The 27,145-nt window shown below is 43.0% G+C and overlaps 1 protein-coding gene across 1 annotated transcript in view; it reads right to left on the minus strand.

Moving 5' to 3' along the window:
* The window catches only part of CNTNAP2 (contactin associated protein 2), a 1,225,394-nt gene that overhangs the window by 13,322 nt on the left and 1,184,927 nt on the right, over positions 1-27,145 (minus strand). The window contains exon 22 of the mRNA XM_076330744.1: positions 17,389-17,619. Coding sequence (XP_076186859.1) covers positions 17,389-17,619 — 231 coding nt within the window. The remainder of the gene's footprint in view (positions 1-17,388; positions 17,620-27,145) is intronic.

Raw genomic sequence — 27,145 nt, forward strand, 5'->3', positions numbered from 1 at the left:
AGAGGAAACAGCCAGATGTACCAGCACTCACCTGCCAGTGACCTAAAAAGGAGAGACTCCTTGCGGCAGAGCTGGATGAAGGAATCAGTACAGGTTTAAAGTAGAATTTGATGGCGGTCTTGGTTTTAACCTCCAGAAAACATCACAGAGGCTTTTCAAAGGCAATCTCATCAATTAAACCTACCATCAACATTTTCTTATAGTCAGACATAGCAACTAGACACTGCAGTGACTACGCAAGCCCAAGGAGCTAGGTGAGTGGTTGCAATCATTCCCTTCTTTGCCACTGGACTATGGCATTGATTTTGAAATAGAGAAAATGTTGTTAGAAGTATTTAACTGGAGACAGTTAAAATAATTAAAGATATGAATTACTTCTTAGGTCAGTATTTAAAACCCAGCTGTATTTTCCTTGCTTGATGGATTAGGTGATATTGTATTAAAGTAATCAGTTGCCTTTACAGGCCAGTGACGCATTCACTATACCCAAAAACCAGCTAAGGGAATTCAACTGGCTTTCTGTTAGCATGGAGTAAAATCCATAATAAAGTTCCTTTTGTATCACGAAGCAGCTGCACAAAAGAATGAATGGCTTCAGCTTGCCACGTGGCCTAAAAAGAGGTTTGGGGCTAGAGTAGCCTTCTGTGTGCCTACTCTGGGGGAGAGTCAAACCAGCTGTGTGTTGAGAGGCGAGTTTTTGGCTGGTCGCCTGTGGGACAAACAAGAGAGCATTTCTCAGGGCTCAGTGGAGGGGGCCTGGCCAGCAGTTTTTGCCAGCAGCACTTGTGCCTTTGACATTTGTTGGTGCTCTGGCTTCTGAAAAACAGCATTTCTGCACCTCTCTGAAACAAACCAGGCTAAAAAATGTAAAAGATAAATAAATACCTGATCCCGTATCACTGGATTTTGCTCCAAAGAAGAACCTTACTGTGCAGGACCATGAATGTTTCCTACAGAGGCATTTTGGCACAGGGTCCATAATATAATCCTTGCAGCGCTGAAAGGGAAGGGCTGGCAGTGGGAAAATAAACCCTAACTTTAAACCTGCCCTCCCTGCACCTCAAGGAAAATCCCAAAGCCAAATAACACGATGTAGAAAATCATCAATTTGCCAAATTGCAAGGAAATTGCTCTCTGCCATTCTAACCCAAAAGGAGGCCCCTCGCCATAGGAGCAGCACCACGGGCAGTTAACAAGTCCTACCACTTGCCACTTGGTTTGGAGCTGCTCTCCTGTGTCCCCAAACAAGAAATCTTAAAATCAGCAATGGTCAGTTTCGCCCTTCCCTTACAACTGAATAGTATATTTTATCTTCTTTTAAAAGGTTGTTTCGAGGACCACAGCACTAGTGAAGTGTGAAGAAAGAGGAAGGCTGCTGTTGACAGCAGCATGATCCCTCCCGAGCTGCCACATCATAACAGCTATGCTACAAGGGATTCCTGGCAGATGGAAGACCATGGCTTATGATGTTCAACAGCCACTGAAGTACACCGCAGGATAATGAAGAACATGAAGCATGATGTGAAGCTACATCCTTGATCTTGTTTGAGAGCTGCTTCTAGGACTGGCCCTGATGCCTCCGTCCAAGGCTGCTTTCCATTGCATCTAGTCATCATACACACTCAGGAAGAGATGTCCATTGGATCAACAAGCAGACGTGACTCACTCTGAGACTCTCATCTCTGACAAAGAGGAAATAGGAATATGTGTCTGGGGGAAGAGGACAACCTATTTCAAGAAGAGTTCACCATCAGATTGGATTGTACATAGCATAAGTTGTGCCCTGCTGCAACTGCTGGAGAACCAGGAGTGCTGTAGTAAAAAAGGAGCTCTTTTTTTAAAGCACCTGTGGCAGTGTTGGCAGATATCGCCATAATTAATGCATTCCTGTTCCATTATTCTTGTGTCAGCAGGAGACCTGCTTTTATATTATGGGGTTTTTTTTGACAGAAAAATTATATCTAAAATCTCGGCCAAATGTGGGGTTATAGAATACCTTTTGCTGCAGAAGTGTCTATACCAGTTTTTTACTGAATGTTTACTACAGATGGCTAGAGGAGGAAGAAAAGAACTCATTACTATCTTCTTTTTTAGGTGGAAGTTTCCTTGAAATTCTGAGCAGCAGTAGCTTCTCAAATGATCAGAAACAGCTACAGACCAGGGGTCTAAGAACTGCAAAAGGGTAACTCCTGCCACAGCAATTAGGCAGAAGAGAACGTGTGAGGGCACATGCCTTGACCCACCAAGGTGAGCTTAAGAACAGAGTAGTCACCAACAGGCGCCAAGTACAGGTATTTCAGATAGCAGTTATATCATTCAGACACGCGACCATTCATCTCTGACCTTACTATGGTCACATTCCTTTGCAATATTAAGCAACTTTGTCAAGAAGATAACTAATGAGATTGTTCCTTCCATCGCTGCTGAGATTCAGGAACCAAATGAGGAAAGAACGTGTTAGAGCAGACTGACAAAGGGCCAACAGTAATATGATGCTCTGGTAAAAGCACAGAAGACTACAGAGTGCCATTCACAGGTTGTAACGAGTAACTCCCAAAATGTTTTAAAATGACTGCTCAGATAAAATTAATATTGTTACTAGTGACTCTCATGTTTCATGGGAATCTAAATCACAGTGGTATAATAACTAGCTCGCATAGCTACAATATGCAGATGAAGTACATAGTGAGTTACTAATAGACAAGTGTGTGCCTTCATTTCTCTGTCGCAGCTGGGAACACCTCTTTCCTGTTCAGATTCTTCCATTGTCACTGTGACATTAACTCTAACTACATGTCCCAGCAAGCCCTTTCGCACTGCCTGACACTTGTACCTCAACAGCTTCAAATCATGACTTGCCCACAGCAAATAGGTGCCACGAAGCTGCAGTTACTCTATGTAGTTACCCTGCAAAGCCCCTGTGGACAGCAAGTGGGTTGTGAACGTAATGTAAGGTGGGTGTGGGGAGGATACTGCAGGAATTTTGGTCTACATACTGTGCTACCTAATTGTTAGCTGAGGCCATGAATAGGGCTATTCAGTTTTCCTATATTACCTGGTCTACAAAGGTTGCTTTCGAACAGCTGATTCCCATCTGGTTTGGGGACTGTACTGGAAAGGTTTCCTTACCTTAGGAGCTTTTTCTGAATCTTCCCTAGATTTCTCTGAGCAGCCAGGGTCTCGCTTGTGTGAATCAAAATACGAAGAACAGAGCAAAGAGCTTTTAATCTATCTTGGAAAACAGTTACTCACTGGCCCAAGAGACATGCTGCCAGTTCCCTGAAATCCTCTGCTCATGCAGCTGTGGCACAGAGCCATCGGCTTGCTGTCAGGACACACCAAAGATGTTTTCCTAAACCCTACAGCTAGTGTAGGGACAGATTGAACTGTACCAGGAAATGCTAAGCTCATCTGTGGCTTATGAACATCACTTCACCTGGTTCCCTTCCAGAATCCAAGCTGGGCAATGCTGTTGTTTGCACCCTGTCTTCCCACAGCAGGCCATTGGGTTTGCTTCAAACATGATCATCCTGAAGCTAACTTATGTAAAAGGACACAGCATACTTTGCTTTCTCTTTCTTTCATGGGCTGCTGTTTATGAGGCCATAGTTTCAATAACCACAGAGTAAATCTACAGAGTCTGAACTTATGTTTTGCACTTTCAACTTTCTGTTATTAGTCTCAGGGTAAATGGGGTTAAAGGAACTTTGCAGCACCTAAAAGGGTGATTAAAGACTGACTGCAGGCAAAATCCATGTTTTGGCCATCATTTTAATGACATTTGAGATTTTAGATGACCACAAAAATGCAGTAGGAGACCCACCATCATCCGGCACGCTCAGCATGGTCATTGCCACAGCCAGCTGCAATACAGCAGCACTTACTGAATGGAAAGGGGAGATGGCACTGGATAAACAGACCATAATTAAGATTAGATGTTAAGGATGACAGATGTGGTTGATTTAACATAGTGAATGATAATTTTGCTTCATTATAGTAGGCGTGATTTTGCATCTCTCATTTTCAGAGGGAGAGTTTTTACAATGGATCCCACATAAAAGCCTTTCGCAAATTCACAAAATTGAAATGCAAAATGACCCTGTTAAAGTAGAAAAGTGGTCCAGAAAGTGGGTGTGGGCAGAGAAATGAGCAAAAGGCTATTCAGTAAAGGCAAGGGGAAAACCAAAACCAAACGGGGAGACTTTTCAGCTAGAGAGCAGTACTGAGAAGTACAAAGTAAATGGCAAATCTCATTTTGACATCCAGGAGTGTTACATATAAGCTGTTGGAAGCAATTTTTTAAACTGAACTTTTTTACTGAGTGGGCAAGTCTTAGTTAAAATACACCACACTACAAAGGAAGTTTAGATTTGCTCCAAAAAAGCAAGGGTGGAAGTGATCACAGGTCTAAAACAAACAATGGATGAAACCTGTGAAATGCTGGAAGTTGAGTTTGTTCAGCCTAGAACTAACACATGTTGCAATGCTGCTGTGACCTTTCAGCTTTACAGATGTCCACAGCTTTGAGAGGTATTCTCTCATTATTAAGACCAGTTGGTTTTCACATAAATGTGAACTAGAGAAGCAACCGGAACAACTGGATGATCACAAGGTATATAAAACCCCCAGCAATCAACACATTGATTAAAAGTAGAACAGTAAGAGAACAAAATAAAAGCAAAGATGTGAACTATCACTCCTTCCTCCTAATTCTCTTTTGCAGCCAGGCATCCAAGAACTGAGCTTGCAAAGAGAGCAAACACTCATTGACACCTTACGATTTTGAGAAAGTGTTGGACACTAGATCCATTCAGTAATACATTTCTCCACAGGACCATAACACAGAGGAAAACAAAAGCAAGCTCTCTGGCTGCATTTTGTCAAATTATGTCAACTCTGCCCATCAGGAGAGACTGTACTGCTATGGTTTGAAGTTACAGAGCACTCCTTATTACAGACTGTAAGTACAGAAACTAGTTGCTCGACTCTTGATAGTAGAAACTAATGTGCAGTCACAGTCGCATTCCCCTTCCTGAAGGGACTGGATTACAACAGAAACTCTAAACACATGCACAGAAATGACGGAGCATGAGTAAACAACTCCATTATACAGCCCTACATCAAAGGTGAACATCACAGCCCATAGACTCCAGTCAGCCTTTCTTGCTCATTCCACTGCCCGTGCCCACCCCACCCACAGCTCTCCTCCTGAGTGTGGCTCTGTGAAGAGCTCCCATGACAAGTAAACTACAGCAATTCAGAAAAAGAAGAAAAAAATCTGAAGCAGCATTAAAAATGCTGTGTCTTTTTATGCTGCCAGGGCAAATTTTGTATTGAAAGTTCCAATCTTTTTTTTTTTTTTAAATTAATACACCTATTTTTTTTCCTATTTCTCCAAGCTGAAAACAGAGAAAGGAGGAAAACTACCCCTACTCCTGCTTTTCTAGGCATTTGAGAGCAGATTCTGAGGGAGGACTGTTTAACATTAAACTCTGTTAACAGAGTTTACTTAAAGTCCCATTGACATCAGCTTAAGTAAAGAACTGAGAATTTAGCTGAAGTTATTTTTAATATTAAAAACTTCCAAGATTAAAAAAAAAATACTCCCACTTACCCAACCACAAAATATTTAAAAGATATTATTAACCATATTGTTTGTAAAAGGTCATTTTTGTTCTAGCATGCTATATGGGGTCAATCATTACTCCCTGAATTTTTAGTCATGCCTCAATTGTAATGTTAGAGGGTTACAAGTATATCCCTAATATGAACCATTTTTATGTTTTTATGGAAATAGAAGACTTCACAGTCACAGACTTAATTTTTTTGGTGTGAGTTACAGGATATTGGAAAAAGTACACCCACAAAGCAATTCTGAAACTACCAGAACAGACATGCAGCTTAGAGGAAAAATTAGGGCTTTTCACTTTAAAAATGTCATCTTCTTCTCTCTGTTGCCAATAATGCAAATTATTTGGAACGTGAAATTCTCAACATTGGATCAAAATCCACTAATTTCTTCAATCCTTTGCAACCTTCTTGGCTGGGAGGGATAGGGAAGAAACGAAACCAGAAAAAAACCTTCATAAATGACAAAAAAGTCCTCCAACACATTAGTGCTATTTGGACCAATTATTTAAACTACATTTTGTCAGGTATGTTTTCATAGAATCATAGAACCATTGAGGTTGGAAAAGACCTCTAAGATCATCGAGTCCAACCGTCAACCCAACACCACCATGTCCACTAAACCATGTCCCTAAGTGCCTCATCTACTCGTCTTTTAAATACTTCCAGGGATGGGGACTCCACCACTTCCCTGGGCAGCCTGGTCCAATGTTTCACCACTCTTTCAGTAAAGAAATTTTTCCTTACATCCAATCTAAACCTCCCCTGCCGCAACTTGAGGCCGTTTCCTCTCGTCCTATCGCTAGTTACTTGGGAGAAGAGACCGACACCCACCTCGCTACAACCTCCTTTCAGGTAGTTGTAGAGAGCAATGAGGTCTCCCCTCAGCCTCCTTTTCTCCAGGCTAAACAACCCCAGCTCCCTCAGCCGCTCCTCATAAGACTTGCACTCTAGACCCCTCACCAGCCTCGTTGCCCTTCTCTGGACACGCTCCAGCACCTCAACGTCCTTCTTGTAGTGAGGGGCCCAAAACTGAACACAGTATTCGAGGTGCGGCCTCACCAGGGCCGAGTACAGGGGCACGATCACTTCCCTCCTCCTGCTGGCCACACTGTTTCTGATACAGGCCAGGATGCCATTGGCCTTCTTGGCCGCCTGGGCACACTGCCGGCTCATGTTCAGCCAGCTGTTGACCAACACCCCCAGGTCCTTTTCTGCTGGGCAGCTTTCCAGCCACACTTCCCCAAGCCTGTAGCGCTGCATGGGGTTGTTGTGGCCCAAGTGCAGGACCCGGCACTTGGCCTTGTTGAGTCTCATACAGTTGGCCTGGGCCCATCGATCCAGCCTGTCCAGGTCCCTCTGCAGAGCCTTCCTACCCTCGAGCAGATCAACGCTCCTGCCCAACTTGGTGTCGTCTGCAAACTTACTGAGGGTGCACTCAATCCCCTCGTCCAGATCATCGATAAAGATATTGAACAAGACCGGCCCCAAAACTGAGCCCTGGGGAACACCGCTCGTGACCGGCCGCCAACTGGATTTAACTCCATTCACCACAACTCTCTGGGCCCGTCCGTCCAGCCAGTTTTTTACCCAGGACAGAGTACACCTGTCTAAGCCGTGAGCCGCCAGCTTCTCTAAGAGAATGCTGTGGGAGACGGTGTCAAAGGCCTTACTGAAGTCCAGGTAGACCACATCCACAGCCTTTCCCTCATCCACTAGGCGGGTCACCTGGTCATAGAAGGAGATTAGGTTGGTCAGGCAGGACCTGCCTTTCATGAACCCGTGCTGGCTGGGCCGGATCCCCTGGTTGTCCCGCTCATGCCTTGTGAGTGCCCTCAAGATGAACCGCTCCATAATCTTCCCCGGCACCGAGGTCAGGCTGACAGGCCTGTAGTTCCCCGGATCCTCGTTCTGGCCCTTCTTGTAGATGGGCGTCACATTGGCAAGCCTCCAGTTTTGTTAGATCAAAAACATTTTGAAGGGTTGCATTTTTTTTTTCCTAAGATTTTTTCACTGAATCGGAAGTGTTTTTACTGACAGCTACTGGTGAGTTCTGCTGAGAGAGAGAGACATGCACAGAGAAGATGGAAAACACAAAACCTGTGTTTTTACATTTTTGGTGTGAAGTCTCTCCAATCATGTCTTTTTATTCCAATGTGAAATGAGTATAAATTAAAAAATCCTCTGAAATGATGGCTTAATAGAAACATTGTCTTCTGAACAGCCCTTCTGTACACAAACACCTGGGACAGTGTGGGGAAAGTAAGTGGGGATTATAGAAGAAAGAGTAGTTGGATGTTTCTGTTAAAAAAAGCATGAATTTTGGAGTGAACAATGGAAATGCCAACAATGAACAATGGCAGTGTTGGGGGAAAATTCACTAAACACTCCGTGGTCAATGAACTGGGACAATGCAAATTCTCACCACTGGACACCAGAGTCAAGACAACCCAATCAGTCAAGATAGTTGTTTCTGAATTGGCTGTGTTATCAGCCCTTTAATTTCCTTCTGCAGGCGAACTTTGCTGTCCATGCTCTTAAGCAGAGGACGAAATGGAGTTTTATGAACGGCTTGCTCCAAGAGGGCAGTACAATATTCTTTCTTTTGGTCTTAAAAAGCAATCTTCCTAGCAAAGGGATAGAAAAACTTGTGCCTTATTAGGAGACCCATCCTTGCAGCTTAAACTCCCCCAAAGCAGTCCCGGATGAAATACGAAATAGGGAAAACATTCCTGCACTGTCTGTTGGGATGGGTTAGGTGATTCTCCCCTGCTTCCCCCTTTGTCATTTCCCAATAGTAATTTTTACACTTTCTTTTGCATACAAGCAAGTAATTGTACAAAGTAGTGGGAAGGCAAGACCAAAACACTTAAAATTTAGTAACCGGTATCTGTATACCACAGAGTTTTCTTCATTATTTTAAAAGGAGAGCAGACATTTAGGATCACTTTTGGATTGTGTTTATCTGCAGTTTGAACTTCAGCAAGTTCTGTCTCAGAAGTAGTATTTTGAACATTTGCTCTGCCAAATTTCCAATTGATTTGCAGCACATTAGAGCACCCCAATCCATCAAAGACCTATTCACCTGTCTTTTAATTCCTGGTAGCAATGTCTGTCCGACACTGGGTCTCACTATTACTCCAGACAAGAACTGCTAGTGTATTAGTCATGCTGGCCTAAGCTATCACTTTCATGAAAATTTTATGAGCAGTGCTTACATTTCACCTGTTAAGGAAGACAAACAGATACTTCCTTTTATAATTAATGTAGAATATGAAACGCTTCGGTGCTCTCAGAGGAACAGTAGAGTTAAGTGCTGATCAAAGCCTAGCTGTATATAGCTAATTGCTGATAATGGACCCACAGGGAATACTTGAAAGAAACAAAAAACCAAAAATAAAAAATCCAACCCAATGAACAAGAATACCAAACAAGCCTGTAAACTTATGACAGCTGCAGAAAAGGAGAAAAACATACGATGGACTCTATTAATTGAGGTAATCGGAAGAAAGGGCTTCTCACAGCCAGGATATGAACAACAACTCTCCACCCAAGAGTGCTGAGGGAGCTGGCGGAGGAGCTTGCCAAGCCACTCTCCATCATTTATCAGCAGTCCTGGTTAACGGGGGAGGTCCCAGACAACTGGAGGCTTGCCAATGTGATGCCCATCTACAAGAAGGGCCAGAACGAGGATCCGGGGAACTACAGGCTGACCTCGGTGCCGGGGAAGATTATGGAGCAGTTAATCTTGAGGGCACTCACAAGGCATGTGCGGGACAACCAGGGCATCAGGCCCAGCCAACACGGGTTCATGAGAGGCAGGTCTTGCTTGACCAACATGATCTCCTTCTATGACCAGGTGACCCGCCTAGTGGATGAGGGAAAGGCTGTGGATGTGGTCTACCTGGACTTCAGTAAGGCCTTTGACACCATCTCCCACAGCATTCTCCTAGAGAAGCTGGCGGCTCACGGCTTAGACAGGTGTACTCTGCGCTGGGTAAAAAAATGGCTGGACGGACGGGCCCAGAGAGTTGTGGTGAATGGAGTTAAATCCAGCTGGCAGCCGGTCACGAGCGGTGTTCCCCAGGGCTCAGTTTTGGGGCCGGTCTTGTTCAATATCTTTACCAATGATCTGGATGAGGGGATTGAGTGCACCCTCAGTAAGTTTGCAGACGACACCAAGTTGGGCAGGAGCGTTGATCTGCTTGAGGGTAGGAAGGCTCTGCAGAGGGACCTGGACAGGCTGGATCGATGGGCCCAGGCCAACTGTATGAGGTTCAACAAGGCCAAGTGCCGGGTCCTGCACTTGGGCCACAACAACCCCATACAGCGCTACAGGCTTGGGGAAGTGTGGCTGGAAAGCTGCCTGTCGGAAAAGGACCTGGGGGTGCTGGTTGACAGCCGGCTGAACATGAGCCGGCAGTGTGCCCAGGCAGCCAAGAAGGCCAATGGCATCCTGGCCTGTATCAGAAACAGTGTGGCCAGCAGGAGGAGGGAAGTGATCGTGCCCCTGTACTCGGCACTGGTGAGGCCGCACCTCGAATACTGTGTTCAGTTTTGGGCCCCGCACTACAAGAAGGACGTTGAGGTGCTGGAGCGTGTGCAGAGAAGGGCAACGAAGCTGGTGAAGGGTCTGGAGAACAAGTCTTATGAGGAGCGGCTGAGGGAACTGGGGTTGTTTAGCCTGGAGAAAAGGAGGCTGAGGGGAGACCTCATCGCTCTCTACAACTACCTGAAAGGAGGTTGTAGCGAGGTGGGTGTCGGTCTCTTCTCCCAAGTAACTAGCAATAGGACGAGAGGAAATGGCCTCAAGTTGCGGCAGGGGAGGTTTAGATTGGACATGAGGAAAAATTTCTTTACTGAAAGAGTGGTGAAACATTGGACCAGGCTGCCCAGGGAAGCGGTTGAGTCCCCATCCCTGGAAGTATTTAAAAGATGTGTAGATGAGGCGCTTAGGGACATGGTTTAGTGGGCACGGTGGTGTTGGGTTGACGGTTGGACTCGATGATCTTAGAGGTCTTTTCCAACCTTAATGATTCTATGATTCTAAGATCAGGTTCTGCACTTTTAGTGTTCATCCACTTATGAAAAAAGAAAGGCTCAGATTGGGGATGAGAATGGGTCAGACTGGAGAGTTTAAATCTAAAATAAACTTTAATAGTTGTAATGACCTGACTGTAATGTAGAATAACCTCTTAAACAGGAAGTGAAGTGCTTTTCAGCCTAAGGAAAGGAAAAAGAAGGCAGTCACATGAAGTTACTGGCATCTAAATGCTTCCTTTTCTACTTCATTTTTTTCCTAATTTATGCCATCCCTATGTTCCTAGTTAAAGTTAGTACTTGTGGAAAAAATATAGTCTTTACAGAGGATGGAAAACACTCTCTCTTTAATGTTACCATCTTCTTGTCTTGACGTTAAGTAGCAGCATTAACATTCAAATCACTGCTTATGAAATAGCTACAATGCTGGTCTCTTAATGAATGCCAGAAGAATTTACAAGCTTGGCAGTCTGTCAGCTGTCTGATATACTAGACAGAGTGTCAGAAATTTCCCACTGAAATTATATATTCTTAAAGATAAGAGAAAGCTATGCATAATTGTGTGAAGAAACTGGATGAGACTGAGGGAGGCATTTTTATTCCTAATCAATAGAGAGATTTACAGTAATTCAAGCACCATAATTAAGCCCTTTAAGGATGAAGCACTGATTGTGCCAAATTTCAGACAGATGCTCTTCCTAGTTAGCTGCTCGATAGGGAGGAGGAAAATAGAACCTGTTGCACCTCAATGTTTACCACTTACCTTCTTGCCTGCAAGAAACACTTGGTGCTTAGAAACCAAGCTATGAGTTTCTGCTAGAATTAATCCCCTGACTGTCTGAAAAAAATGCCAGCTTCCTGTTTGAAAACAACTCAGGTCAAGGCCATGGACTTCTGAGACAATATTTATATTGGAAGAATTGGGGATGAATGCTGGTCACTCTCAGCAGAGGAAACTTGATCACAGAAATACACCAAAATCTGGCAGTGGAAGAATCTGTTGGCCTGCAGGTGAGGTTGCAAGTGCATCTTCCATCTCTTGTATAGGGAGTATAAATATTAAACTAGCTTACTGGCAGACAGCCTCCCAATGTTTACATGCTATGTTAATTAAAAAAACCCAATCACCTCGAGTGATCAGTAACTTGAGAGAATCTGGCATCATTCTCTGATTGCAGTACAGGTAACTAATCCTGTTTGCTAGGCTTGAAAAAGGAGGAGTGTAATTTTATTTTAGCAACTGCCTTCACAACCATTTCTAATTTTGCTAACACCTAGGAGATCAAATTTAGATGTGTAAGGCTGCATCATGAACAAAAGCAGTGCATTTCTTCCGTCCCTCCTGCCTGGACTTGCTTGCCCCTTGCAGGAAGCCTGAAGAAGTGACCCTGCTCCCCTGCCGTCCCTTAGAGGAGAGAATGAGCGCTGTGTCACACATACCATTGACTTTAATCCTCCTGCTGTTTAATTCACTGATGCATACAGGACTCTTTCAATGTCTGTGGCCAGGAGAAGACCGTTTTGTTCGTGTGTTTGTAACCTAAGACCATTCTGAGGGCTGAATCGATACCCTCCAGCAAGTAACACCTTTGATCCTTCCTTCCCACTGTGTCGTTTGTAATAAACCCTTGACAAGCGCAAGAGCTATTTCCCGTCTCTGTAGCCACACCCGTACCAGTCCATGTGTGACACAGCTTCTCCTCAGATGCTGCCACTCTGCCCTCTGAGATGTGGGTACCAGTGGTCAGAGTGGGATGGCAACCCAGCCGATGGCATCTGAATCCGGAAGGTGAGCTTCAGCACTGTCACCAGTAACATGCAAGTGACACTTTCTCTTAGTCCAGAAATCGACTGCTATCTTTCGCTTGACAAAGATAATGAGTTGGCCAGTTAGGTGAGCATGGATCATATGGCCAGTACTCAGCCCTCCCACTCTCTTCTCCTGCCATCACTTGTTAAAGGAAAAGGGATGAATTTGTAACAAAAAAGGAGTTAATCCTGCAGGCAGCTGTTTTAATCTTGATGACAGCGGTGCATGTCTTCATACAATGTTTTTGCAAGACATGCTCAACATAGGTTTCAAAGTAAGCTGTTGATTCTTAAAAGGTAAGGCCTTTCACCTTCTACAAAAATAAAGAGCTTCTAGGGTTTAAATATGTACAGTCAGAAGAAAGTCACACCACTTAGCAGAACATTGCAGACATAGCATTTAATCCTGCTCCATTTAATTCTTAATATGTTGAAGCTAATATGGGTTTAACTAAATCCCGTGTTAAATACTCTAGATGCCATTCTGTTCATACTCAGAATAAATGCATCTTGCAGCTACATAGTGCCACAGCAGCTTAGAGGTGCTAAAGCATGGTTTGTCAACTGTTGTATGTACCTTGCCTCTTCTGGTATCTCTTGCTTTTACTAAATTCAAGATCGGGTAGTTTGGCAAGCTGGAGCACATTTTACCTAAAATGGAGAGGTACATACATGTAGTAGGTTTCTTCTATCCTTTCTGTACAAATAAGAAAAGTTTGGAAGTGAAACTTCGTTAGTAAACTGCAGAACCTTTATCTTAGATAAAAACACCCAAAAACTGAACAATCCCACCCCAATAATATGCATCTTCTGATTTTAAATACAAGGCATTTTAGGTGTGGGAGTTTATTTACTACAAAAATAACCATCTGTTCAGGCTTTTGTTTGCTTCTCTCCAATAAGCAAGGTCTCAGTTATCAGTGACATACGTCTTAGCTAATTTGAACTGAGATATTAAAAAAACCCTCGGTGATTAGCTTTTTTTTTTTTACATATGCTACAGTAATAGGTATTAAAATGCATGTTAATATAGTTAAAGGCATGCAGTTATAACTTCTGTTTTGAAATGTATGCCAGACAGGTAATTCACTGGGTTTAGACAACATATAAAGGTAGGACATGTCATTTTTAAATAATATGGTCATTGATCAGGTTCTTTTTTTGCCTCCTTTCTACACTCCTTTTGATGTAACCAAGGCAAATTGGATTGACTGACGCGAACTGAGATAATACAGATGGGAGGAAAACATAGGAAGGGAACTATATTGATGATCTGCTTGGGTCTGATTATTGACTTTTTTTTTTTAAATCACCAGAAAGTCACATTCTAGAAAAGAATGACTTGTTGAATTCCTGCACTTCATCACCACCAAGAAAGGATCACCATAGCAACAAGAAAAGACTGTGCATTGTAAGAATACTCACAAGCTGAACAAGATAATGGTTTAAGATAATGTCACAGTAGCATGGCAAAATGCCATCCAGGGGTGGGAAGGGAAGGAAGTGGCATTTTTACAATGACAAAGAAATTTTAAAAGAACTAATATTGTAAACATGAAATATATGTGAATTTAAGGCTAATAGAAAGTGCAAGACAATGAATCGAGAAGCTGTATGGCCCATTTGTCTGGGGAGCAAACCAACAAGGTTTCTTACTCATAAATCCCTGAACATGTCTCTAAGGGTCAACTGCAAGTGACTGATGTGTGTCTTTATGATTTTCCCTTTAGCCTCTCTGCTAGGGCATCCAAAACGTTTTGCAGCTAGCAGGAGGTGTCCATGCAGTAACTACATAGAAGAGTTTAAGCCAAACATTTCATGTAGGTCACCCGTCAGGCAGAACCTGCTTAACATCTAATAACTATCCGTAAGGTCTGATCCAGCACTGCAGTTTAGAGGTGAAAGGGTCATTACATTTGCCGTCTGGTGTATCTGACCTATTTAGACACTTATCTTTGATCCCCTCCTACATCATTTTAAAATCCTGAACGTTCAATTCCACAGTATTTGAGAAGCAAAGCTACAAATCTACACTTAACTCAAAATATGAATCAGGATGACTGCAGAGTATGTCACTGAATGAGATTTAAACCATATGATCCTTGCCACAAAATTTTTCCTGATATTTTCTTTTCACTACAAACCACCCGTCCTCAACTCTCATGTTTTGTTAAGATCTATTTAAAATTAAATAGGTGACATAACAATAAAAATTACAGATAAAAACATGTTTGAAATGAGAAACCCTGTACATAGTAACTGCTGCTTTCAAAGCCATGGTCTTTGCAACCATTTGTGGCAGAGTGTGTGTGGCTTTTGCTTTAGCACCACTACAAGTGTTTCTGTGAATTTCAAGAGCTTTTTGTCTTCACCCCTTCAGGCGGTTTAGTGAAGCAGTAAATTTACACTGAGAGTACCAAGACTATTCCAGCTCTGGAGCCAATGGGAACCATTACTTATACCTCTGATTTTTCCATTTTCTCTTTCAACACAATTTGTGTTAGAAAGTCTTCTAGTAGGGTTTGGGAAACAAAAAAATCCTCAGTGAAAACTGCCAATTTGCTAATGCAAAGTGACACTAAACCCAAACGTTTTCATTTACCAGTCATCAAGATCATCTATGTGCAAGGTTACATGGTCTACAGTATATATTTTTCCTGAGACTGAAACAGAGCTAGCTGTGTCAGACCCCCAGAGATACTTTTACAAAGACTGAGTTGTTCTTACCTGATACCGATAAATGAGTTGCTGCAATACCTTCTCTTTGTATCACAGAAATGTCACCCAGAGTGAAAGTCAGGAATTGTTCACCCACACCTGAACGTCCTTTCACTCCTGCCCCAGTGAAACACCACACCCTTGCTGTGAAATTTCTTTCTACCATAACTGACCTGACACTGTTGCTCCCTTCAGTGTACAGCAGTCCCTCACTAAAAGTCTTTAAAGCAATATGATCTTTTCCCTCTACTGGCGTGGAGCACTGGAGAAGACAACAGGAGGGGTCCCTAGCTCCCAGTCTTACTAAAGCTTACCATAACCAAAAATGAAGGTGGGTCACTTGCACTCTGTCTGCCCATGACTTGGAACAGTCAAGTCAAGTCTGGTTATGGCAATGAGATTTTTTTTACTGGGCAGAAGTTAACAGACAGCTTGAGCCAACCTAATTGCACGCTGTATGTTCCCTGATATCCTTCATGCTGGCTCCATGACCAAGTACTACAATTAATCCAGAAGAAAATGCATAAATTGGTAATCTGTCAGGTCAACAAAGTTGAATCAACTCAGCAAAAGTTTTCAAGATGAGACTGAGCCAGCACAAGGACAAATGTAGTAGCACATGGCAAGGACAAACAGGACCTCCTTCTTTTAACACCAGGAGCTATTAGGAAGAGTTCAAATATCTTGAGTAAATCCCACTGTAGTCTTTTACTAGCTTGCAGTCAAAGTAAGTGTAGGAAGAGGAAACCAACCAAAATTAACAACCAAAACCCATCAGCTACACAAGATTCACAGCAGCAGTGCATCCTCAAGAAGTTTATGGCACACTTTTTAAAGACATGAGCCAGTGAGGTATCCTTCAGGAAATGTGCTTTTGTAGAAAGAGGAGCACAGAACAAAAGCTTCAGGTACAAACTGACCTAATAATTTCAGAGAAGAAAGGGACTACTAATTGGAGATTAAAAAATTCAAGTAGGAAATTGCATGTTATAAACAGGGAAGAGATGTACTGAAATCTTACAATGGCATGGCAGCAAGAAGGGAAGGACAGGTTTTAAAGCATGATACTGCTTCTATCAATGTTTGGGACCCTCAGCCCTGGAATATCTGCCTCTCCTTACAAACATCTGCCCTATTTCTCTACTGAAGAAGAGCTGAAAGGAAATGCTGCAAGGAGCTCCTTGACATTGCAAGAAAAAAAAAATCCAAACCCCAAAGGTACAACCTTGGCACATACTTCTAAGAAAGACCTATATACCTGTCCCCTCTCATATAAAAACTGGCAGATGGATGCATCCCCAAACACAATAGGCAAAGAGTAATTGGTATCAAAATCATTATGGACCCAGTTTTTCCTCTAGCATTTTAATTTTATACCACTGTAAACCCATCAACTTTGCCAGGACAGGTTCTAATTTACACCGCTGCAAGTGAAATCAGAATGAGGACAAAAATCAAGAGAGGGGTCAACGTACACCTGACCCTATAAATCTAAAGGGAACAGATTTTTTTTTTTAAATATTTACCTGACACTCAAGAAGCAAGAGAGAAAAAAACCCCTCTAAAGTTAGGCACAACATATACTTTCAAAGACTGTCAGTCACGAAGCAGGATAAAATTGCTGGGATCAGCAAATTGTTTTGGCTTTCCAGCATTTTCAGCATGAGATGAATGCCATCATGACTAATGGGATTTCCCATTAAACATGGCCTAAGGAAAACAGACATTTCAGAAAACAAATCAGTACTTTATATAAATATATTTATGCCTAAAACTAGATATACTTTTTTGTATGAAGCTGACTACAGTATACTCACTCATTAGGAATAAGAAATGCTACTGTACCTTATTTATCTGTACTTGCAACCTTTTGCTGACTACATACCCAATACTACAGAGAAAGTGCTATCACAGCAGCTAGGTCAAAACTCAACATTCAAACAGTGTAAGACTTACGGAAAAGAAAAATAAAGCAGAATATTAAAAAAAAGGGAAAGAAAATATCCTGTAACTGCATTTAGAAGTGGTGGCAAATCTCTGTCATTCCAGCTTTGCATTTCCTACCATGATTATAGTCCTACAGTCATCTATCAATCACATCCACTCAGTTTTGTTTTTCCTTACAGAAGAAGGTGGATGTATTTCTTCTCTAACCTGCTCCACTGAGCTAATGTGGCATGAACCCCAGCTTACCTGAGTCTAAGTGCCACGGGTCGGTAGCAGCCGACATTGGTGGGATGGTGAGTGGAGATGCTCCGCAGTTGGATTCCACCAGTTCTCCTTGGATGTGGACGTGAGAGGAGGCGTTGGTAGGTCTCAGAGCTGCTTTCAGTGGAGCAATCTGGTTGAATTGTACTCTCGATAGGCAGCCAGTGAATCCTGGGGTGTTGTATTTATATATATCTTGGTCAATCTTCCCAATTTCTATGGGAAATTAAGGAGGGGGGGGGAAAAAAAGATTAATCAAAACAATTAATTGCTTTGGAAAGCACGGTTGGTCTAAACACTTGATTCCCAGAGCTCAGTTCCCAAGTCCCTCTCTCAGGAGTCTGAGAATGTGTCAGACCCTGCCAGGTTTCTTTACATTTCATTACAGATTAAAGCTGGAAACCTTCAGGCCTTGATGTGACTCAGTTTCACTGCTACGCTATCATTAAAATGAAAGGCTGGCATGAAGGAGTCATCAGAGAACAAAAGACCAGGAAAAAAAATCTTTTCCCCAAGAAGAGGTGGTGAAAGAGAAGGCAGAGGGACAGTCATCGCCAGGGTCTCTCCTCCCAGCTGAAGCTGCTGCTGCGAGAGATGTCCCTTCCTTCACCCTGGCCCATTGCCCTCTAGCCCCTCTCAGTGGGCCGGGACCATTCCTGTTCACTCCCGTTCCCCTCCTGTCTCCTTGCCAGGAGACCAAGTGTCCCTTCACCAGGAGATCAAGTCTCCCTTCGCCAGGGGACCACGCATCCCTTCGGCCTGAGGTGGAAAACTGCCCCTCTCCAGCCTCCTTCCTTCCCCTGCACTGCTGAGAGGTGGCAGGAGCCCGTCCACCCCTGCTGCAGGCTGAGGAGCAGCGTGCGTGCTCCCGTGCCTCCACAACTGAGCCTGCATTGGCTGAGAGCCTGCCGCAGGTCGGCCATTTTACACCTCGCCACTGTGCGCTGATAGGCACTTGGCAGCTGGCATCCATGAGCAGAGCACAGGGCTCTGCTGTTGTTCTCTAAAACAGCCGCCGTCCCTCAAAGTTGCCCCCCAAGTAGCTTTCTCCCTTCTAAAACACCAGTTAAAATGATCCCAAAATGGTAGCTGTAAAACGTGGCACATGCCCTTACTACTCAGGAACCTGCAGGCCGCTCACAGCTGTTTTAATTCTGCCAGGACCTGTTGTGACAGCCTGAGTCACAACCGAAACAAAACCGGCACTCTGTCAGCTGGCTGCCTTAGAGGGGGTATTAACATTTCAAAGCCTCACTGCAGTGTCTAATATAATATTTACATGGCAGTGAGGAATTTGGCTTCCTTTCTTCTATGGTAGCACGGAGTGAATGAAAAGGACACATGGCAGCATCATGTTTGTGCTGCACCAGGGAGCATTGCTCCGGAGGCACTGAGACACTTCAAACTGCCTTTCCCTGGGTTGGCAGGGACAGGAGTTAATGTCTAGCCCTTGAAGTCAGTGGCAAGAGTCGTACTGAGCTGAGCAAAGCAAGATGGTATCGCAGGGACACAGAACAGGGAGCAGCCCCAGGTTGTTCAAAGGCAACCTTTTCAGATAGGAACAATGATAAGGGCTTGAAAAATGGTGTTTCTGGAAAGAGTGACATCTGTAAATCATGAGATCGTGTCATAAAAAAGAAAGAAAGGAAAACAGAGGTGGGACAGAGAGGGTTCTCCTGAGAGGTGTGAGGAGAAAGTGGGAAAGAGTTTTACTGTAAGAGTTTGGGGAAGAGCTGAGAACCAAAGCACATCTGGGTTTGAGTTTTGCTAAAAAAAAAAAAAAAAAAAAATCAAATCAGAATTATTAGAAAATGCATTAGTAACCTTTTGAATGAGTCTGTGTTCAGTTCTGACTAAACCAGGATCAATTATATGAGGTCTGAGCTGCTGACTGGGCTCCCTAGAAACTACCATGATACATATGTCAGTGCTATTCCTAAGAGTACTGAGGGTTTTGCATCAGGGATATGTACGAGGAGTTTCAAGGCTTCAAACCAGGTAGGGTGTTTCAAGTACACTTTATTTTTTGGGTTTACACCTTAAACATGAAGTGGGAAGAAACTGGTGGAAGCTGGACAAATCTTGAGCATGATTAAAACAACTTCTTGGTTTTCACACAGAACTAAGCTGTACCTTTTCTTTCTTTGCAACCATATTAAAATGATAAACATGCAACATTTAAGCCCCCCCCACCTAGCATAAGGACACAAAAGGAAGATGCATAATCTGAAAATTACTTGCATTAGATCCTTTTGTGATCCACTGTACAAGAACGGATTTTCTATTCCCCTCATTTTCCCTTTTCCTTCTCGTTTGAAAATGTCCTTTCTCTGCTAGTGTTTATCCAGCCTGTATCAATATTACAGCCACATTTCACAAGCTGGCAGTGAGCAGCGACTGTCACCTGTGACAAAGTGGAAACATGCTCAGCTAGAGACTAGCTTAAATGCATTAAAATAATTGTATTAGTCACATGGGTCTTTCATCCAGCTCTCCTTTAAAAAAGTAGCTTGACCAAACAGCTAGCATCATCTCCTTCAAAAATTTGATAGTAAGTAAAAATTTGATAAAACTCACACGTGAAAGGAGCAGAACATATTTTTAGTCACGCTTCATACTATAGTGTCTAGTCAAAACTCAAGAACCTTAAGCATCATTATACAGGATCCTAGAACACGATACCATGTTCCAAACATTTGGTCATGGCCGTCTCCATCAAAAAGCTGGCTCCAGAAAGTAATAGAATCATAGAATCATAGAATCATTGAGGTTGGAAAAGACCTCTAAGATCATCGAGTCCAACCGTCAACCCAACACCACCATGTCCACTAAACCATGTCCCTAAGTGCCTCATCTACTCGTCTTCTAAATACTTCCAGGGATGGGGACTCCACCACTTCCCTCGGCAGCCTGGTCCAATGTTTCACCACTCTTTCACCAAAGAAATTTTTCCTTACATCCAATCTAAACCTCCCCTGGCACAACTTGAGGCCATTTCCTCTCGTCCTGTCACTAGTTACTTGGGAGAAGAGACCAACACCCACCTCGCTACAACCTCCTTTCAGGTAGTTGTAGAGAGCGATGAGGTCTCCCCTCAGCCTCCTTTTCTCCAGGCTAAACAACCCCAGGTCCCTCAGCCGCTCCTCATAAGACTTGTTCTCCAGACCCCTCACCAGCCTCGTTGCCCTTCTCTGCACACGCTCCAGCACCTCAACGTCCTTCTTGTAGTGAGGGGCCCAAAACTGAACACAGTATTCGAGGTGCGGCCTCACCAGGGCCGAGTACAGGGGCACGATCACTTCCCTACTCCTGCTGGCCACACTGTTTCTGATACAGGCCAGGATGCCATTGGCCTTCTTGGCCACCTGGGCACACTGCCGGCTCATGTTCAGCCGGCTGTCAACCAGCACCCCCAGGTCCTTCTCTGCTGGGCAGCTTTCCAGCCACTCTTCCCCAAGCCTGTAGCGCTGCATGGGGTTGTTGTGGCCCAAGTGCAGGACCCGGCACTTGGCCTTGTTGAGTCTCATACAGTTGGCCTGGGCCCATCGATCCAGCCTCTCCAGGTCCCTCTGCAGAGCCTTCCTACCCTCAAGCAGATCAACGCTCCTGCCCAACTTGGTGTCGTCTGCAAACTTACTGAGGGTGCACTCAATCCCCTCATCCAGATCATCGATAAAGATATTAAACAAGACCGGCCCCAGTACTGAGCCCTGGGGAACACCGCTCGTGACCGGCCGCCAACTGGATTTGACTCCATTCACCACAACTCTCTGGGCCCGGCCGTCCAGCCAGTTTTTGACCCAGCGCAGAGTACACCTGTCTAAGCCGTGAGCCACCAGCTTCTCTAAGAGAATGCTGTGGGAGACGGTGTCAAAGGCCTTACTGAAGTCCAGGTAGACCACATCCACAGCCTTTCCCTCATCCACTAGGCGGGTCACCTGGTCATAGAAGGAGATTAGGTTGGTCAGGCAGGACCTGCCTTTCATGAATCTGTGCTGGCTAGGCCGGATCCCCTGGTTGTCCCGCTCATGCCTTGTGCATGAGCACTTTCATGCCACGTGCATGCACACTTTCCATAGTTAGTAGAAAAGCTGTGCAAAAGCCAGAGTTCATACATGTGAATGCTACTTGTAGACCATATTACTCAGACAAGGTTCCTATCTGACCACAATATTCACTGTCTCTTACTTCAATAAAATATTCATGGTACATTCAGTGAATAGCTGCAATTTTGAGTAATTCTTATAATCTAAGGAACAATTAGGAGGCTATATTTCTCTTTAAACACTGTAACCGCTGTCAATAACAGTTTAGTGATTACCTTTTAGTCACATTTTTATATATTCTGTGGAACTTCATAGAGCAGTGCTAATAGCCTCCCACTCACAATCCTGAGTGACAAGAACAAAAATACATGAATATGATTGTGCTACTTTAGCAGCTTCAGCACCGTTTTTCTCTAACTCTGTGAATAATAAGTGATGGATACTAGATCCTGAAAGAATTAAAGAAAAAAACCAAAAAACCCTAACAAGGCACCTTGGTGAAGACCTGCATTTTTTTTGAAAGCATTCCACAAATGATGATTGTGCAAGTCACCTCATGCAAATTTACCACCACCTCGCATCACATCAGTGCTAAAACAAGATGGATCGGCTTCTATGCCTGTGAACATGTTCCTTCCTGTGCGTGTCCCATGGGGCTCAGCACACCGATACTCTCTGATGTCAGGCCATTATACTTTGCCTCCCTGTGTATTTGAGCCTGCTATAAACCCATCCCTGGAGAGTGTAATGATTATATAATGAAATATGCCTTTGTTGTCATGACTAAAATTCAATTTTCTCCCTATAACAAAGAGGGGAGAAAAAGAAAAGAAGATCTAAACAATCACATTATTTAAAAAAGGGAAATGTACAGTGCAACTTCTTTGCACTGTTCCAATTGTCAGCACATAAGCTAGTGCAAAGTCATATAAATATTATAGTATATAGTATTATCATTACGTAATAGCAACATTAGTATTATTGCTTTCAGATCTGATGCAGCAATCTTCTGCTGGCACCCTCCCCACAAGCATTTCTCTAATGAAAGACTTCCAAAAGTACCACTTATAGGCCTTTTTTAACTTAACTGGTTTTAACCGTTTGCTCCCTCGACCACATAACCTGCTGGCTTGAGATGAAGACCATGATTACAAGACAGAGACCATTCAGGCGAACCCATTCTAGCACAGATGCACTGCGGTATACAAATCCTTAACACTGAACGTTTGCACAATAACTATGCAACTGTCTACCCAGATTACTTAAACATTTTAAAAATGTATATAACTAGTACACAGTATACTAAGAACCTCACAGATGTTGCCCCATGTCTTGTGTGTTATCATTCACTGAAGATATACTTAACATCAATTACTTGTTATTTATGTTTTGTTATTTCTTTAACAGTAAAAAGATACAGGAATTTAATTCTCAGTTACTCAGTTTGATTTCAGGGCTTATTTCCCATGTGGCAGAAAGATGCCACATAGTGATGAAAATAATACTATTTCTCTATTGAAAATTATGTGCTACTACTGAAGAAGCTCTTTTCCACCTAGGTGAAAAGATATAAAGAATATCTATTTTCAAGCATGTTTATGACACAAGGCACCATTAATGAGTACCCAACAAGTTGAAATTCATTATTCTATGAATCTAGAAGAAAACAAGCAAAAATAAAAGGAAAAAATTGCAACTGGACCTGTGCATAAGTAACAAATGTAAAAGTAGCACATAGCAATACTAACCAGTGTAATTAGGTTATCTGTTTTTTAAGTCTTTTTGCCCTTACTACATTACCTGTAGATGCAGAGTTGTGGCTCCTGCCTAGGCACTATTACAAGACAAACAAATAAACAGTTTGATTCAGATTATTACCAAAGTTGACCTAGTTAGCATGCATCTGATGAGCTACTTGTAGAAGCAGACACATTGCCAAATAGAGTTTTTATCTGTGCTTTCTCTCCCTTCTCTACTTTCCATATCTACCAGTAAAAGATTTACAGAGTAGCTCAAAAGGCCATGGTGCTTCTAATAGCACAAAAGGTTATTGCACTGCTGGAGAGGTCCAGCTCTGCTTAATTCTACCATTTATTTTTTATACATTCTTGTAGCATTGCTTAGAAAGACTAGAGAAGAACGACAGCCTGATTTAGCGGAAAAAAAATATGTGTTTGGTCCCACAGCCCTGAGCAGGTTTTTGATAGATGAAACAGAAATGCTTTCTATTTATGTGAAGTTCCCCATGTGAGGATCCTAGAATGATTCGCACATACACAAGGCTCTGCAGCACAAAGCTATACAGTCCAGCACAGTACTGTGCCATACCAGTGTAGTCATGCCACATGTGGAAAGATGGCCTTGGACTGTGCTACGCACTGACCTCAGAAAGAGGGAGAGGAGAGAGAGTCAGCCATGAGGGAATAGGGAAACACTCCCACTGCAAATCTTTGTAAACCTAAAAAAAATGTTTTTATGAAACATACGTGCCTAATAATCTTTGCTCAATATCTTTTCTATTCTAGCTGATCTGTGCATTTTTTTTCTTTATAGGACTCTGAAATGCAGATCAATACAGAAACTTATAATAAATTCTGAACCTTGCACAGTGTTCAATACATACAGAGAGGATCAAGGCATCTATTTATTGTGAATTATGTTCCATTAGGAAGGAAATGTAACAGAACTTGAAGTACAGTTTGTGGGTACACACAACAACGTATGTAATAAATATCCTGTTACGAATTCCCTTGGAGTTTTCCAGTGATGCCCTTCAAAGTAGAAATAAGGCATAGCTAAGCGTACTTCTTCTAGCACAGCAAGGCTCTCAGTAAACGTTATAGCCATCTAGCTCTTTCTTCTTTGATAGTGGGAAAGCTCTGCCTGAAGTAGCACATAGCGGGGCAGGAAGAAGAAAAGCACTATATATTGGAGTGATTTTGGTTGTGACAGAAGATGCCTTTTAAACAAAGGAAAGTCTCAGCAGCACAATCAAAGCCCTTTCACTTCAATTTACTAAAGACTATTTCTTACACAATTTACACAAGACACCATTTGAGTTTTGCTTTGAAAATGGTGAAAAATCCAGCCGTTTGGATTTAGGACAATGACCTATTTATGTGTGCCTATTTAAGCCCAAAAACACAACAACTTAATGATTCTGGAAAGAGAGTAGCTATATCGGTAGTGGGAGAAGTCCAGCTTTGCCACAAGGTGGTATTTCTGGCCTAACTACCAGGATGCTCTGCTATTTCACTTAAGATTAAGCATCCACTCAGCGGGTAGATAGAAGGTAATCCATTATAAATCTCTATAGCCCTTCAGCTAGCTGTACTAAATTGAGCCTAAATTATCTCTATATAATATTTTAATAGACTGCACAGGTGAATTCACCGATTCAATTAAATGAACCACTAATTGCTTTTGGGTCAACCTTAGCAATAGATTTTCTCTTCGAAATAAAGCACCATGTGTTCTCTTGTCCCCTGTACTCAGAAATATATCTTGTTACATTACCCACTGCTCAAAGATCAGCCCAATCGGCATCTTAAGCATCTCTGTGTTATTGCATCAGGCTCCAAATAGTAGAAAGCAGTTTAAACTCCGCTGAAAGGATGCTTTTGATTTCAAGAAGTCACAGTCCACCGAGATCACTAAAGCACTTTCTCTTATTTGCAGTATTTGATGCCTAGATGGAGCAGTTCAATGCCACATTGAACCCTGGCACATGCCAATGCTTGAGGACTGGCAAGGTGTAAAAAAAATGAGAGAATAAATAAATTAGCTTGAATCACATACAGTACACAGTCATAGGGAGAACCTATCTGGGGTGGCATATACCTGCTAGACCAAAGCCACAGGGCTAAAAAGTCCATGTCAGGAGCAGCTACTCTATACCCAAAAGGGGGATAACACCAGACAAAGGTGTTCTGACACATCGCCTGGGTCTTCTGATGGACATCCTCCAGTATGAAGATCAAGCACCTGTTTGCGTACTAGCTGTTTATATCTTCTCTGTCCTAAGATCAGCAATTTCTATAAAAAAGCATACTAATACCACTTAACTGTGTAGATACCACATGTGATATCAGATATACTAAATACCTACAGTACGAAGCAAAGAAGCTAAACTCCCAGAACGATGTTTAATGGGGCTGTAGTTGATGTAAACCAGCAAGGCACATAAGGGCACCGAACTGAGCTACTGTAAAGACTTTCCATGGCCCTCAAACTTCCCTGGCTTTTAATTTCAGTCTCTGAATTAAAATTCAGTAAGTGGTACAAATTGAGTATAGAACAACAGGAACTTTATTTTGTCCATTACTCAAAACTGAGCTAGTGCATACTGTTCTCTGGACACACGTACCAGTGGAACAAGATGCTCAGTTATGGAGAAATTGTTACAGGGGTGCTGGGGGCAGCGAAGGGGCAAGCAGCCCCTGAGAATGGGGACCTAAGCTTCACAGGATCCAAGTGCAAACGACTACCAACTACTCTTTACGCAAAAATTCAAATCCCATGTAGCAGACATGCTTTTTTCAGTCCACAGGTCTGCAAGGGCCAGGCGGTATCCGGATGCCTCCCCACATGTCCCTCTCCCATCACAATAATACGCTTATGCTGCCCAGGGCCCTTCAGGGATGGAGTGAATGGGGTGAGAAGCTGCGGGGTGGCCTCCGGCCTCCATGGAACTGGGACAGCTGTCCTGTCACCCCCTCTTCTGGCACATGTTGTGAGACTCGCCGTCCCCTTCGCCATGGACCCCGATCAGATCCTGAAGTCAGATGCCTTCAGACATGCCTACACCTGATTGCTTTCCAAAGCCTTCAGATACTGCCCACAGTGTGGCCCTACTGTGTGACATGGTCCTTCCATGGCTATTTTAACTTTTTCTTTGTAACTTTATGTTACTTATTGTAACTTTTCCAGGTTTCTTTTATAAGAAATTATAGCTTGTACGGAATAATTTTGTTTAGACAGTTTATGTCTAGACTGACAAACTCACTGACCACCCACTGAAACATGAAGAAGATGCTATTTGTGGTGTATGAAGCACTGTGCCAGAAACCAAAGGAAATAACATTAACCCAGCAGTGCCAACCGATAGTGTTGCACAGCAAACACATGGTGCTTTCATTTGCTGTCTGACACTTAAGAAATGGCCTTAGCCACAGTGCAAGCAAGAGAAAAATTACTTATGAAGACTGTAACAGCTCAGTGTATGTTTCAGTTGCAGCAGCAGCTTTATCAGCATTGCCGAAACAAAGGCCATTTCTTTATGAAACGTTCCTGATACTTTCCGCACAAGCTGGAAATGATTGAACCAGGTGACAAATACACAGGATTAGAGAACCTGAGCCGGCCTGGAAGCTGCGCCGTGGCCCTGGAGCACTTCCAAAACCCAGCCCCTGGCAGAGGAGTTACAGCTTTCGGGTCACGCTGTAATGGAGACAGTAAATCACCGATGTGAAATGTACTCCTATCAGAGTCCCATTATTGCAGAAATAATAAAGACTAGTGCTGGACTGCAGCTCCTCAGTCAAAAAAGGCACTGTGAAGAATGCTGTGAAACGGAGATGTTATTTGACAGCAGCCTGGTTTCACATTGCCACAAATGAAGAGGGTTTGAGAACAAGTTGGATTTTTTTTCTGCTCTTCTGTACTGATGGTATAGTTACTGAATGTTTCAAGATTTC

Source organism: Aptenodytes patagonicus, chromosome 2 (assembly GCF_965638725.1).
Source record: "Aptenodytes patagonicus chromosome 2, bAptPat1.pri.cur, whole genome shotgun sequence".
Lineage (NCBI taxonomy): Eukaryota > Metazoa > Chordata > Aves > Sphenisciformes > Spheniscidae > Aptenodytes > Aptenodytes patagonicus.